General features: G+C 32.9%; 1 protein-coding gene across 1 annotated transcript; it reads left to right on the plus strand.

Moving 5' to 3' along the window:
• Positions 1-3,770: 3,770 nt before the first annotated feature.
• LOTGIDRAFT_231562 (hypothetical protein) lies at positions 3,771-13,149 on the plus strand (the record flags this gene model as incomplete). Its single annotated transcript, XM_009053721.1, has 2 exons — positions 3,771-3,777; positions 12,276-13,149. 2 exons carry the CDS (start codon positions 3,771-3,773, stop codon positions 12,806-12,808), a joined length of 540 nt encoding a protein of 179 aa, XP_009051969.1. The 3' UTR covers positions 12,809-13,149.
• Between the last annotated feature and the right edge of the window lie 428 nt (positions 13,150-13,577).

Here is a 13,577-nt window from a genome sequence, read left to right on the forward strand (position 1 = left end):
ACTTTAACCAGTGATTGTTGTTCCATAAAGCTGTGTCTATATATAGCCTTGTTATAGTTATCAATAGGGGGTTTCCAACTTGAGATTTCCCAAAACCCGCCATCTTACACTATTAAAATCAAACAAGAGTAGGGCTACACTTGCTTGCATTATTTGCTCTTATGGCTACACGCAGATGCGCACGGAATTTTCGTAGCAAATTGCAAGTATTATCAAAATTGTCAGTTAAGTTATACAATATAGTCCAGTTGAATGGTCTGGCCCACAATGTACCAGGCAGAACAAAAATAGGTCTAGATATGAGAATCAAATTGTTTGATTTTGTTTTGAATCGATTTATAACTAATATGTCTGCTTTAGGCTATATGCTGTGTTCTTTTATTCATAAAGTTTCACATGTGTCTAAAATTATAAATTCATACCCAAATTGAAAAAAAAAATTAAAACTAATTATGAAATAAGGAAGGCTTTTACCCGAAGCAGAAGCCTACCAAGAAATTAATATATAATTCATATCGACTCAAATTCGTTTATACATACCTTACTTATTATCTTTCAACAAGTCAAGTCAAGTTTACATTTTAACAATATTCCGCTTTTAATCGTGCATTAACTTGCTATATTATTTTGTTAGTTTGTGAATTATGGAAGTAGAACAAACTTGTCTGTCATTGGATAGCAAATAGTTCAGCGCCAAAATCGATATTTGTTATCCGGGATGTAGCCTAACCACGGTTCTGAAGAATGATTTAAGTAAGACAAAAATGCTGTTTAAGCTTCTTCGTTGTGAATTTTTCAGTAAAATAATATCATATTTGGTGATGAACAGCTAAGTAAATATATATCGTGAGGAGCGTAAGGGCAAAGGTCAGGGTTCAATTTAAATGAAGACATCTGCTCTTCGTTCGGTTGACTTAAAGGGACAGATTCGCCATTTTCGGGGGTTGATTTGGGTTTTGAATATATGTAAATAATCAGATATACTAGAAATGTGCGACAATTCCTTCAAAAATTTTAATGAGTCGTCTTTTTAACTTTCACACGTGGATAATTCTGGACACACATGGATTTGAAGTATAAAATTTCAATGGTGAGCTGTGAACACGATTGCTGAGAAGCTTAGCTAAAAAATTCCCGCTTCCGAGACTAAGGTACTACTAGTCAAAAAATGAGATTAAGAGATTTCAATAACCACTTCCCTTTGTTGAGATCTACTTATTCATATAATACGAATCAGTCAATGCATTTTTTGCAAACAGGCAAAAATTGAAAATTTTAATAATAATTTGTAACAAAGGTTTATGTAGTAAAGTAGTTATTGGAATTTTACTTTTAAAGATGTTAGTTAATTTGAACGCTGAATATATGAGCGTATTAAGTCAAGCGAGTAACAAATTAAATGTTTTGTGCTGAAATAACAAGTCTAAATCTAAATAGGACGGGTGCAAAATGGACTTAAAAGCATCTCTTTCTATAATAAATCACCTAGTTCAGTCAAGATTTTTGTAAAGAATGTTATTAACAATTGTGCTTGAATTTTCGACGGTTGTATAGCCTATATGTTGTTCGTTTTAGAAATACGGAAATATTCAAAGTTTAAGACTAATATTGTCGTACATAAAACACCCGACCCTAGCCTTCAAATATTAATATCAAATATCATGATTAGGATATATGCCTCAAACAACAAGTTGGCTAAAAACAATTTAATTGCTCAGCAAGATTGTTATTTTGATGGCTTTTTATAGAGACTTCGGCAAATTTTATTTTTCAAATAGTCATTAACCTTCGTCATCGAAATGGTGATGGTTCGGATCCAATAAACATTATCCTAATTGTAATTTCCTTACTGGAAACCAAAGTTCCGATTAGAATAAACAAATAGTACGTTATGGAGATATATCAAAATTAATTCGGACTGGAGATTACAATACCAACATGGCGTCCGATTTCTACCGGAAGTTGTCTGTTGCAAACAATCCGAAAAACGCGCCAAGATTTCTAAATGTTTTCATCTCCTACGTAGCGGTAAATAGAAGAATAATTAAAAGTCGATTCTATCGGAAATTGTCAATTCTTGTATTTCATTGGTGATTTGATTTGAAGTGTTTACCTCAAAGCGCTGGCGTTAGCAAGAATAGGATCGATTTCTCAACTTGGACGCGAAATTCTAAACCCATCTCGAAGGCAAGTGCAATGACGTCAAAGCCGCCAAAAAAATCGTTTTCAGGATCGGAATCCTAAATGCATTTGTTAATTTAATTTCGTTAGCTTTGTTATTATAATACATTCACCTTAAATTATCGGTTTTTCTCATTTTGCAGACAGATTCTTGTTAGGATCATGTATCCATGTTATCTTTCATAGAGCAGAAATTCATCCAGTTGATTTCGGGTTGTGATATAGGGAGCAGGAGCTGATAAACTTCAAGATCAGATGAGGTATACTGCACATCCTATCTTTATAAGTATAAATTAAAAAAAGAGCAAGTTAACTGATCCATACCGACACAGACAGCTATTTCTAACTATAAAGTCAATTATATGTTATATATATTTTTGCTACGTCACTGAATAACGTCATCTTGGATTTGAATGGAATTTTAATCCACTATATGACGTAATATAAATATAATGTTGACGGACTAATTTTAGAAAGGAAAATAACTACCAAAAATAGACCGTTATCGATAGCAATTGTTACTCCAACCAATAAAATAACCTAAATAAAGCTTGATTATCATTTATTAAGATTAGTAACTACTTCTTTTATCTTTCCCACAACACTGTTTGATCGTACCGCCTCTATTGTTTATTAATCAATTATACCTTTAACATTACAAGACTTTCTGATTTCTCGATAGCAACTTAACAGAGCATGACCTATATATCGGAAGCACAAAATCAACTGATTGCATGTTAGGTATAATTAGCACGATTGGAAATTTTGTAGACATCAGAAAGACGGAAAGTAAAATAATATAATGAGGATTATCTGGACGAGTTATCAAGTTCGATATACTTCTCAATAGCATGTTAGAATGCTATTTTAATTAAGTGGCGCATATTACAACATACCAAAATGCATCAGTTACAGTCTGACGGTATATTTACAGATATTATTTCAGGTTGACCTTATATGGACTCACTCCAGTAATTCATTTCCCATTTCTTTCAATGGTATATCACGAAATTCAACCTTATATTACTTTTCCTATAAAATCTTTCAATGTCATATGAAACCCTGGTCAATACTTAGTTCCTGATCAAAAATTCAATATATCATGACCATGAAAATCTACTGCGAACTCTATAGAAGAAGAAACAGCAACTCTCGGCAGATTCTATAACCTAAAGGAACTATGGTCATTGGCAAGATCAATCTGAATTCTATAACTGGAACATGCTACCGAATTTTTATGAAATACGATTCAAAATAGAATAGAAAAGAAAACACCCCGTAAGTTTAATGGGTAAAGTAATTAACAGTCAGGAATGCATATCGATTAGCATTTTAAAGGAAATATCCGGACTCTGCAGTCCGGCGGAAGTGTCCAAATCATACCGGAAGTCTGACCCTAGAAATAATGACCGCTAGAAAATTATACACGCGGACCGAACGGATTCAACAAATTAATCATTTTTATTTCATAACGATTTCTTAATTACAGAGGAACAAAACGATGATTTAATAAGATCTATTGCAATAGTACATGATTAGTTCTTATAATTTCTATTCGTTAGCATGATGATGGACGTAATGAAAACATAATGACAAGTAAGTTAACCAAACTTCAATACCAAGGAGTTCAGGGCACCCCTCGCTCACTCCCCACAAAAAAACCCCGAAAAACCTTAAAGTATAGCACGCTTTACTTTACTGCCACCATTATATTTAGACATATGACAAGAAACTCGAGATTTCCAAACCAGCTTCACCTGAGCTGGATCATGGGAGTGTCATCTAAAATCCGAAAAGAGACGCCGGGTCGCTCGGGTTTCCTCCGCGTCAATAAAATACAGGCCACGCCATCATATAACGAGAATCCGTTCCGTCCAAAGACCTGAAGCATGATTTTTATTTCTAAATGGCGTTTTTTTTTCTTAGGATCGCTTCCGCTTTCCACTACATACCATAAATATACTTACACGAACCCAACTTACTTATATCAAACACCTACCGCCTTTCTGTACAATATTTCAAAAACCTTCCGTTGTGAAGTACCGTTTGGACTAGGAGTCTGAAATGAATAAAGAAAATGCTGTGGTTATAGTATATAGCATCAAGGTGCACAAACGTCTACATACATAATCATTCTGATGATATAATACAATTTGAGCTATATTTCTTCTGCTAATTGATTTTTATGAAGACAGACAACATTATGCAGTGAGCACTGAAGATGGTTTTTGCCAGGAGAGTGCTAGTTTCTAATTCTAGTTTGATTTTCAAAAGATAAGATGATTAACAATAACGTACCTTCTAACAGCATAACAGATAAAATACTAAGTTTAGCCATGGACCTCTGAATACAATGATCACCTTAAGGTTACCGCGGTAGGTTTTCTGATATAACCACTGATTTTAGCTCACCCCTATGCTAAGATTTCAAATAATAGTGTTAGCATGTTTGTTCGATTTGTCGTTGCCTTCTTATTACGATATAACTGATAGAAACTAACTCTCTATAGGAGACCAATCGAACAAAACTAAATAATCATTCAATCCATTCTTGAAACAATGGTTTTAGTTTGTGGGTTCAAATCTCTATTGAAATAACTACACTAAATATGATTCATTCATCATCAATGATTTAAACTAAGACGTTTTTATATTATAGTATCAGTGTTTTATATTTTTTTATTTTCATTAAAGGATTGGATGAATATTAAATCAATTATTAAATATTGTTCAATTCGAACGAATAAACAGAGTTAACCGGATTGATAAATCCGACTTGTGCCTTGAACCCCGAATATCTAGACACGGACTAGATACGAAACCTTCGATGGGATTAAGACAGGAATGGAGGGGACACACATGCCATAGTGTAGTTGCTTGCGAAATAAAACAATTTCTGAAGCCATTGCTCAGTTTTCGGGGGACGATGCATATGCGGTATAGCAAACTGTTGGTTATCTTTAAGAAAGGAAATAATGTAAAACGTCTGCCAAATTATAAAATTTTACTTGTTTTTTTATCATTTTTTGGCTTCATCAAATCTCAGATTTCGATTTCCCACTGTAGGACAAATATTATTTTCAATAAAAAGGAGAACCAGTTCTGCAAGAAAACCTTACACCTATCATGTGTCTAAGGCTTACACTTGATTTAATACAATTTAGATTGTTTTCCTGTCTTAAATACCCAATTAAGTGATTATCACCATTCATGTCTGAGTCGAAGTCACCTCTGGACTGTTCAAATCAATTTCTACAGCCAATCTGTATTTTATGGCCAATAGACACCAACCTCGTTTCCGATATCTTACTTTATTTAATATCACTCCGCGTGGGTTGTTACCCAATCAAAGGGAACTATCACTCACTACCGGAAATAAGTGCGAGCTTAAAGTTATGGACGTAGCGATGAAAATTGTCTTTGATGAAATTGATTGTCAGTGGGTGATCTAAACTGTGGAATCGTTTATATATTCCGAAAAGAAACTATTCTTGCCATATAATTGACAATTGTGCTTGGTGGAAACAACGTATTTCAATTGTAATATAGATTTGTACAGTACTGTTTTACCGTTTTACGTTGGAATTATGAATGGGTTGTCGCACATTATCCCAGTTTTCCTTTTAAATTTAGGTAAGTTAAATTTCATATTACACCTTCTTTAGGAGAAAGAGATGAGGACTGTAGAAGGGTAACAAGTAATTATTCTTCAAAAGGTACTGGCAAAGGGTTAAAACAGTGTTCACTATTGTTAAGGCTGGTATGTTAATAAGTAAAGTTAGATGTGCGTTTCAAAGGTAGCTGCCTTGTTATAATGGCGCAAACAGAATTGTAAGACATGGTGCTACTTCGAGATCTAGAGTATTCTGGCTACCCCTCAATATTGTCGAGCATGAAATTTATTTGAGATACAAGAATTGTTCAACACAAGTTCTTCATCAGCTTCAATGCTAATAGTTTTTTAAAACTCCATTTTTACATATCCGCTTGCATGGACCACGATAGCACTGTCATTAGCCGTTAATAGTTAAGCTTGGGCGCATTCGGGGCAGTTTTGTGGTCGCAAAACTTTTATACTCAGTATAAATATCAAGACTATTGTTGTATAATTTAATACTATCCGTTCACTAATAATAAAATAATATTATATTTTATAAATAGACAGTGTCAACTCTGTTTCTTTCAAAATTTAAAATCTTACTATTATCAGCCCAAGTCCACTAATTACAAGGTATAAACTAATGATTTTATAAACATGTCGAATGTTAGACGGCACCAGTGTTTATAAAGAGACGGCAGAGGCAATTAAAAAAGTTAATAGCTGACATTTCGGCCACAAAACTCAAGTCTTCATTAGTCACCTTCCAGACAAACCTCACTACAAATGGTCTAAAATCTTAAGAGAAAAACACTTTGATATAAATTTCGTCACATTTCTTAAACACTCTGGAATCAGGAGTATAAAACTCAACTTCATGAAATTGAATAACAATTGAAGACCAAATGTGAATTTTGTGATATTATTTTGACTATCAAACAGAGTTATTGCCCTTGAATATAAATAATAAAACTGCGTTAGCTCCTTTAGCATTCAACCGATTTTCACCTTAGTATGTAGGCTTTATGTATATTAACGTAGGAGGCTCCATGTAGAAAATTGAAAAGTTTAAAATGTATAAATTTGGTATGCTATAGTTTTTGAACTGATTTTTTTTATTAAATTTGTCGCTAAATCAAGCGTCAATTCTAAAATTAAAACGAAAGTAAGCTATTTAGATCAAAGATTTTAAAATTATATCTCGACATATCGGCGTCACGTACGAATAATTATCTGTAGTTCCTTCTAAAGACAGTTTCTAATGCAATTTAAAAAAAAACATGCAAGTGATGCCTTCACATGAAGTTTCCTAGACATAACCTAATGAAAACGAATATGAATTATTTTTTCAATATTAAATTAAAAGAGTTGGGAAATATTAGACCACTGTCATAATACAATTATTATAACAAAATCGTTTCACTGTACAGAAATATTCGTACTTTTCATTTTCAAACACATTTCAGAATGTCACTCTATCACGAACTGCCTCTTATACCTTGACATCATTAGACACATTTCCGGTGTTGACGAAATTTAATAACTTGAAATTGTGAAAAGATTTTATATGGAGCTTGTAATATCTGTTCCAATTCAGCCAAGTTGTTTGTAGTTCATTCTGTCAGCAGTTGAAAGTTCAATATGAATTTTGAAATCGGACAATTTCGCCAATATGATACACCTCTTAAACAATTTGGCATTCGTTGTTTATCAAATACACCGTGATATTCATTCCATGGATACGTTAACACTTATCTGTTATTATACATTATACGTTATAAATAACTACCTAATAGCATTAAATAATAATTTGATTTAAAAATAATCATGTTATATATATATCAGTATAATGCGAAATGATAGCTATCCCGAGCTCATGACTCTTTGATTCCCGGAAAACTTTTTCTTATTACATCGTAAAAAAATAAGATATCGAAAACAAGACGATTTACATGTTATATAAATTTAAACTAAATATTAAGAGACAACAGTTTTATGGATATAGACTTCTATTTTTTATTTAAACATATAAATAAAAGTCTATTTCCATAAAACTGTTGTCTCTTAATGTGCTAGGATTACAATTAAATATATTGAAACCTCGCAGCTTATATTTCTACATATTGTCGGACCAAGGAGCGTGCAAGGCTATTTTATCGGGACAATGGCATTAGTCTAATTCTATGTCAGTGGCCGTTCACTTGCCAACTAATAGCAATCTTACAACGTACTATGAAATGCTGTTTACCAAACGAGTTACAACTAAGAAAGGTTCAAAGGAATAGTTTTAGGTTGTATCTTGTTCTCTGACTCCACTGTGTTGACAGTGGCGTATCTAGGCAGTAATTTTTGGCCCGTGCCTCAAATAAAAATTTATTATATTTTCATTTCTAAAATGGCGTTGAATGAATTCCGTAATATCCCACATTAGCAAGTTTTCAACAACCATGACTAGTGGCGCTCGGGTGGCCTCCCCGTCAATCGAATACTCGTTTCGCCACTGTGTAAGGATCATGGAACGAGAATCCGTTCCGTGCATAGACCGGAAAAATAAATTTTGTCTTTAGATCGCGTTTTTTCCTTAGGAACAATATGCATCACGAAACACAAAACTCATTTATCTTTGGTCTTTGATAGACATGTTGAATTCTCTGAAACATGATTCAGAACAGTTCTTTTTAAACAATCCCTGATAAAAATCAATCGCAATCATTCCGACCCATTCGATTGGTACACACTCCTACAACATGTTGTATATGTCCCAAAGATATGTCAAGTAACAATTAAAATTTCATTTCAAAGCATTGACAAATTTTTGTTGAAACTTAATTGGCCGTGTAACAACATGATTTTGATGTGATTTAGTTGTTGTTATATTTAGATATTGACATTGTCATTGAGCTGCTCAAGTCTTGTCTGTTTGTGCTACAATCCAGTAACCAAGTGTGATTTAAGCAATGTCACTGATTTTGTCACTTGGTTCAGAGATTTTGAAACCTATTGGGATTTCAGGCAAATATCTAGTATCGTGTTGCATAGTGTGACATTGTTCTCAGTCATGCGAGCATGTTGAAATGTATTATATAGTATTACACGCGGTACTTAGATTTTAATAAGACATTATTTTAAAGAAAATTCTTAAATGATATCTAATATTTAAAATAATGCAGACCTTAGAATCTATATTTAACTGTACTCCTTACGTAAATTTAATAATTGTCATAATTTAGACCAATTCAATAATGATCTTAATTAAGGTCAATTAAAAATAGAATTGATTATTGTCAGAATCAAAGAAACTCTTTATATTAATTTCAATTTAATTGTACAAGGTTTTTCTTTCAAAGATTGATTTGTTGGACATCGTTATGTGATTCACTCATTACTTCAAAAAAAAAAAAAATAGAAACAAGGAAGTAAATGAGTAATTCAGGAGGAATGGAAGACCAAACAGCTTCTTGCACGGAAATTTGTATTTTTCCCAATCTGTTTCAATAGACTGAAATTACAGAAACCTGAACATCAAAGATAAAAAAGCGATTCGTATTTTAGACCTTCAAATTATCGAATCGAGGCTAGATGCTTCGACAAATTAAGCAGTTCTATCACATTTCTTTTGACTTTTTTAAAAATAAAGTCAATGGTACTGTTACAAGTGTTGTATGTTATGTCGTAGATTGTTTCAGACAAACGTTTATATTACACAACATTTCTGTTACACAAATTGTTATATTATATTGAGATCGATAACGTATTATAACGCGACACCTTGTAGTGGCAGGGGGGATATTTAAAGAATTTAGAATGATGATCATTAGTGTATTGAGCAATTGTTATATAAGACCATAATAATAAGCATTAGAATCCAGTCCCGACTGGCAGCGGACGTTGACTTGTCACGTACCAACTAACCAAACATAACTGTTTAGTTCTGGTTTTTTTTTTCAGACATAACCCTTTTCTTTTCACGACTATTTTGCTTTTTTCTACAGCATTAAATATCCTTAATTATAACTTGTTACTTTAAAGTCTTATAGAAAAAACTCGCAGTAAGGTTTGTCTTTGTCGTCATAGAAATTCTGATGATCAAGGCCAAGACCTAAAACAGGTGCTGTGAAAAATTAGGTAGCACCAATTTTGCATTCCAAAATAACACAAACTGTAGCATTCGATTCTCTCTCTTTAACTACGACTGAGGTTTATTTCATTGTAAGGAAGTTGTCCTATCGTATGAGAACTATCAGACAATGACACAATTGTTTTAGTTTAACATAGAGAAAATCTTATCATTGAAGATATCGATTAAGACAAATTAATTATATTAGGTAAATATAGGGCCTCGACATTTATTACCACTTTACAGTTACCTTAGATAGTCGACTGTTGGTATTGGTTATAATATTAAAGTATGGTGGTCACCTGTTAAAGAGAAAATAAAAGCCTTTGCTGATATTTCCAGAAAAAAGGAAATAAAAAACAAATTAACGAATATACGACATCAAAATCTATAACCACTTTACAATAACAGGCCTTATGCCTGTGCCAGTGTTTCAGAGAGCCGACCCTGTAGCGGCTCTAAAGCCCTAATATATATATGACCTATTCAAACTGGCATGGATATTATTTGATGTTTAAAGACAAAAAAACAAACAAATAACTACAAAAAACAGAAAATATAAAACACAAAAATTGTTCTGTGCATGTCATTTGGTATTAGGGATAATGACGTTAAAATAAATAATCTCAATAATAATACAATGGGAAAAATTTCTAATTTTATAGGAACAAAAGACATCGGATATCAAAGTTGAAAATAGAACAGACAAAAATAAACAATCGTAAGCTAAAGAAAGGTGGTGTCTTTAACCCATATTATATTTTCAGCTGTTTCAACGAGAATACTAACAAATTACAAGATAAAGACAAACATTGTAGTAATCTAATTAACAAGATATGGGAGTTATAAATTATAGTTTAATATATTGATATAATTGATTAATAATTACTCATATTACTGTTTGATTATCTTATGTGGTTAATAGTATTACCCTGCGAGTAGGAGGGTTACAGGTGTGGTCCATTTTTACAGGAAATTATTGCTCTACAAACGCAAAAGCTGATGTAGCATAAAATTCCGATTTAGTGTTCCATAAAGCTCGTATTTATTTATATAATTAGTTATGACCCCGAAATCGACCTTATTCTACTAAATTTTATTGTGAAGGTGATAGTTTACAATAGTTATCATCGTCGTAAGAATTGTAACCTGTTGTATTTCAAATTAAACCATATATTTGGCTAATGTGCTCACTCTGATGTCCACACATAAAACATTTATTCGACTGTATGCTTTGAGAGTGGGTGTATTCTTTCTATTCTGATAGAAGTGACTTTCGAAATTGTGCATCCTGCAAAAAGGTATTTGCAGTCAAATTGCTCACTTTGACGTCCGCGTTGAAGATAATTCAAAAAATTTAAAAACAGCAATTTCATTATACTCATACGATAAAAAGGGAAAAGTTTTGTGGGATAAAATTTATGTTTGGCAAATAAGAGCAGAGGAGTATTGTGTTACTTTAAAAAAAAAACTTTTCAACTGTATGTATTAATTATTGCTAGTGTGGGGGTATCTACGGTATTTCTGTTGATCATACTGAGAAAAATGAATTTGTAACCTCCATTATTTGGAAACCGTATCAGCAGCCAATATGTCACACTTCTGACGTCCGCGTTCAAATTTATTGTAATATATTACAATTTTGATATTTCAAAGTTGATGTGGCAAAAATAAATCACACTATAAAAATTCAGTTAATAAAGATTCTGTAGTAAATGTGTTTACCATGACGTCCGCTATAAATACAAAAGTGTTGAAATATATAATTCTTTTGACTAAAATTCTATTTTTACCATTTGATGTAATAAGATGCCTTTAAGCTATAATTACATAGCAATTTATACAGATCTTATACAAAGAAAATAACAAAAAAATTAGTGCCTGAAATTATTCTAACAAAATTATGAAATATATTTGAACAATTTAAAATGAGATGATGCACAGCAATTTCGATATTTATTTTAGAAATAGAGCAAAAAAAATACCACCACTCAAAATTGTTGTCATTATTTGAATTCATAGTTCCGCTCCTGTAGCAAAAAAACTACAGAGAGTATGGGCTTCTTCCTTGTTTAACTAATTATTGAACAAATTGTGCGCACCGTGTGTTTTTGAAGTGTTTTTCTTGTTAGAATGTGACGGAAATAGGCCTATAAATACCTATAATAATTTAGAAAAAGGTTGTTTCTTAGTTCAGATTGCCAAAGCTTCATCACCTAGAGCGAATATCAACAAACACTGTATCTGAATATTTTCGTGATTGAGGGTGATTTTATTTTTTTAGAAATTTTATATTTTATACTGAAAATTTGCTTTTGCTCTACTTGTTGGTTTATTTACAATCTTGATATTTATTCAATATTTTTCTTATCTTTTCAGGTTTAACATGTTTACTTTGTAATGGTGCACCTACAGAAGATTCCTTATCAAGAGTAAGAAGGGGAGGATGGAGCATGTTAAGATTGGGGCGTGGTCTTCAGATGCTCAGATTAGGTAAACGAACGCACCCCAGTGGCCTTGACATCTACCTTGATCGAGATTTACACGAACGTCAAGTCCCACTCCCAAGATACGGCAAGGATTTGGATTGGCAGAATTTCTTAGAAAGACACATGCTGGGGAATACTGAAATGGACGAAGAAAAGAGAGAATCCATGCTTCCTTTAACCGACCCTTTTCTTTCTGAAGCAATCGATGGTTACCCGCATATGAGACCAGCACCACGTGGAGGACGCTTTAAGCGATCTGCAGGTCGCTTCCGATACTACCCGGAAGTACGATCAGAGGAGCGTGCTGTGGCGTTACCTAGATTTGGACGTTTAATTGAAAAGGAACTCAAACACAAGGATGGAAACGATGAAAGTAAAGAACGTGCCGTCCCAGCTCCCAGATTTGGCCGCAATCCACACTAAACAATAAATATTATAGAATATTGTACATTACATTTGATTCAATTCCCAAATTAGATTCATAATTCCATATTGTTCGAAAGATTGATTTTAGATCTCAAAATGGGAATTTCAGAGGGAATGATGTTAACACTGGGCAAGGAACCTTCATTGACAAAAATTAGTTTGTTGTTTTGGGGTACCAATGAGTATTGAAAGAGAATTAATCAATACTGCTTTATTAGGAATTATTAGTATGATAGGGTTCAATCAATATTATTAGACTATCTTCTCCAATTCAAAATCATCATTATTGAATGCTAGTAAATTGTATGAAAATATCTTAAATAAACAGTTTTCTATATGCTTTTTTTTGTACAATCCCTTACTTTTAACTTTAACGGCTAAATTAGAGTGCTACACCCCTTAACAGAGCAGCTACCCTACTTCTGCTATGTGTGTCGATGGCTCTTCAATTCTTTGGCACCGAGGTAATATAAGGAGACTCTTCTGGTTCTTTGCTAGAGACCACATTTATAATAGCGAAAAACATGCAAATTGTCTGAAGATCGTACAACGTGAAACTCTGAGAAACAACATGTTCCGGGTTCCGAATATACAAAAATCAATATATCAAAACATTGCAATGTGAGAAATACAGACATGTTGAACACTTCATTGACATTATGTATTAGGAAAAGTAGCCCATGAATCTAATGTCGTCTAAATATGGGAGCGGGGAACGGATTTACCCTGCCCAATAGGTGGCGATCGTGTACTTTCTGTCCTGTCG

Source organism: Lottia gigantea, assembly GCF_000327385.1.
Source record: "Lottia gigantea unplaced genomic scaffold LOTGIsca_20, whole genome shotgun sequence".
In the NCBI taxonomy this organism is placed as follows: Eukaryota; Metazoa; Mollusca; class Gastropoda; family Lottiidae; genus Lottia; species Lottia gigantea.